General features: G+C 33.0%; 1 protein-coding gene across 1 annotated transcript; it reads right to left on the reverse strand.

The window, feature by feature from the left end:
• Positions 1-4: 4 nt before the first annotated feature.
• LOC109340166 lies at positions 5-744 on the reverse strand (the record flags this gene model as incomplete). The annotated part of the gene is made up of 4 exons (XM_019577755.1): positions 712-744; positions 441-644; positions 108-200; positions 5-22 (listed from the first exon to the last, which is right to left on the reverse strand). Coding segments are annotated over exons 1-4 (348 nt in total), but the record flags the coding sequence as incomplete, so codon positions are not given.
• Between the last annotated feature and the right edge of the window lie 2,515 nt (positions 745-3,259).

Here is a 3,259-nt window from a genome sequence, read left to right on the forward strand (position 1 = left end):
CTTTATTCTCCTTAGTTGCACGCTGCAATTTGAAAAAATAAAATATTTAAGTACAACAACTACACCAATTAATATAAATAATTACGTTTATAATTAAAATACCATACCAATCTTTCCCTTATGACACCGAAGTTCACAGGTCCCGTTCGGTGTCTCCATTTCTGTTGAGCTTTATTTTTCGAATTTTGTTCACTCATTTCCTATATACAATAATACCAAAGTCGATTCCAATCATTCAAATCATATAGCAGTTTAGTCTTCTAAACAAATCATGGGGTGCCCTTGGCATGCATGACGCAACTATTTTGTGTCAATTTCAATTACAACTATTTTGTGACAACCTCAAACACTATCATGTACTGCAAGGATTTCAACAACTGTATTCCTAGTCCTAATGCATAATATGGAACATACAAACAGACCAAGTTTAATAATCTTACTTGAATATTTCGAAGACTCCAATATCTTATCAATTCCTTAAAGTGTGATTCTGGAATGTCTTTGGGACGATTATTCAGGCGCTCATATGTGGTTTTATACTTGCTAAAATGTTCTTCCTTGATGACGCATTTGTGTCGCCTCCAAGCATCATTTCGAATAGCGAATACAACTCTTTTTCCTACATCTGGAATGATGTATTTTTGCTACAATGAAAAGAAGCATAATTATAAAGATCTAAACGCACATGCAGGAACACAAATTAAAAAGCACAACTTCTAAACTAATACCTTGACATAAGCCCATATGAGATCTTTGTCTGGTACAGCCTTCCAGTTAGTGTAAACAAGGGGACAAAAATCTGAACTCCTAGCCACTGTTCCCAAGAAATTGCTGAATTAAACAACAGTTCTTTGATCTGGTCCAATTGGCACTCTATATTCATTGAAAATGATTTCCATTCTATCTTCTAGTGATCGTGCATGAGCTTCCAAGCATTTTGTTTTCCCACGCTTTCTTTTTGATGTTTCCCCTAATTGACATATTTATAAATAAATGATATAAAATTGTAAATTGAAAAAAAAATGGAAACACCAAAAAGTTACAAAAAACACTAATGTTACCTTGCTCTGTACTATTATTTGATTCATCAACTTGCTCATTTTGATGGTTGATATCCTCACCAACTTCATATATCTCATCATTTTCTTCCCGATCTTCACCTTCTTGCACACCTTCTTCTTGCTCATCTTCTCCTTCATGCTCATCCTCACCTTCGTGCTCATCTTCATATTCTTGATTATTATCAAGTGACATGGATGGACACTTTTTAGTGATCTTTTTCTTCTTACAAATTTGTTCACTCATAGCTCCTTTAGCTTGATTTCCTATTATAGTTGTGAATTGTCTCTTTTGAAATGGATTCATCCTTTGATGTTGCTTTTTGCTTTGTACATTGCTTGTAGATGTAGACATGTTTTGATGATTATCAATTGTCCTTTTTGCTGAAATTTTTGGCCGCTCTTGCTTATCACTAGACCTAGCTTGAAATTGAAGCCGAAAACCTTTTTTATTCATTTCCTACACAAGTTTGAAAATCAATCAGCATTTTAAAAAGATATAAACAATTCTAAAAATTAAGCTCAAAATTGTCTCATTGGCAACATTGGCAACATGATATAACAAAATGATAAATATAAGAGTAATAATATATAAAAAATACACATGAATAATGAAGAAGACTTACATGAGCTGCTAGTATATATATGTATTTGATTTTCTGCTATCTTGTTTCCCAACAAACTTATTTTGCATCCAATTGAGGAACTGAAATTGACAAAACACTTTGTCATATACTACAACAATAATTACATAACACTAACAATGAAAAACTATGAGGAAAAATGCTATATACTTACAAAATTAATAAAATAAGAGACTAATTTTTAAAACTAAATTATTCTATGTTGTCCTATAAAGTGTCATCATGATCAGAATCTTCAGATTGTATGTCATTTGGCACAAGCAAAGGATTTTCAACGATAGTTGGTGGCAAGTCACCCCTAACCAATTGAAATCCAGATCTTTCATCAACTATAGATAGGTTTACTGCATGATCTGGTGGCTCATTTTAATATAATTCCTGGTTATTCAAATGTGAATCCTCTTTCATATCAAAATAGTCTCTAGGAATATTCTTCAAAACATAATTTCTATCTGAATTAAGAGGATCTTGAATGTAAAAGCATTGCTTGACTTGAGAAGCCAACACAAAGGGGTCATTTTTGTAGCATCTTTTATTGAAGTAAACACATATTAACCCATACTTATCTTCTTCAACTTCAAACCAATTACACCTAAAGAGCACAAATTTGAAACTGCCATAGTAGTCTAGCTCAAGGATTTCAGTAATTGATCCATAATAAATTAATGGCTTTGTTGTCGGATTTCCATCTTTAGTACTTGCAAAGCTTTGAGTTATTGAAACTAGTGTCACGCCACTATTTTGTGTTTTGCGTTTGGCATCACATTGTTTGGTATGAAATTGGTAACCATTAATCACATAGCCAGAAAAGCGTCTTGCAACAATATTTGGTCCTCTTGAAAGCTCCTGAAGCTCGATAGATACATCATCCTTCAAAGCACGTACTTTGAACCATTCAATGAAATCTTCACCCTGACTCTTTGCTTTGCTCCACCTCTTTCTTTTATTGATTTTTGTGATGTCATCTTCATGTTCTCTAAAACATAAATAACAGTGTTATAATAAATTTCGAACAACTTGCAGACTATTTAAATAGGGTAGAATTAGACTTATTTACCTAATGAATTGTTCAACTTCATCGCAGTTAAACAAGATGTATCGGTGGGCTTGGCTTCTTGTCTTCAAATCTAAAGAAATTATTTTACCATTTTTATTTCCTCCAATAGGATGACCAATGGTTGAAAAAAAATTCAGACTCTCAACTGCACAAGGGTCACATTTATCAATGTTTTTTGTCCTTCTGAACATAATTCTTCAATTTACCTAAATATCTTTCTGGAAAATACATCCACCGATATTGAACTGGCCCTCCCAATCTTAACTCATTCACTAGATGCATAGGCAAATGGACCATCACATCAAAGAAACTAGAAGGAAAAATGATCTCGAATTGACAAAGTGTTTCTGCAATCTCTGATTGTAAGATATCCAAATCCTGCACATCAATAACGTTTTGGCATAGACAACAAAAAAATGAACATAGACGAATTATAGGATGGGCAACTTGGCTAGACATTGTACTTCTCACTGTAACTTGAAGCAAATAATGTAGCATGA

This window comes from Lupinus angustifolius, unplaced genomic scaffold (assembly GCF_001865875.1).
Source record: "Lupinus angustifolius cultivar Tanjil unplaced genomic scaffold, LupAngTanjil_v1.0 Scaffold_145_61, whole genome shotgun sequence".
NCBI lineage: Eukaryota > Viridiplantae > Streptophyta > Magnoliopsida > Fabales > Fabaceae > Lupinus > Lupinus angustifolius.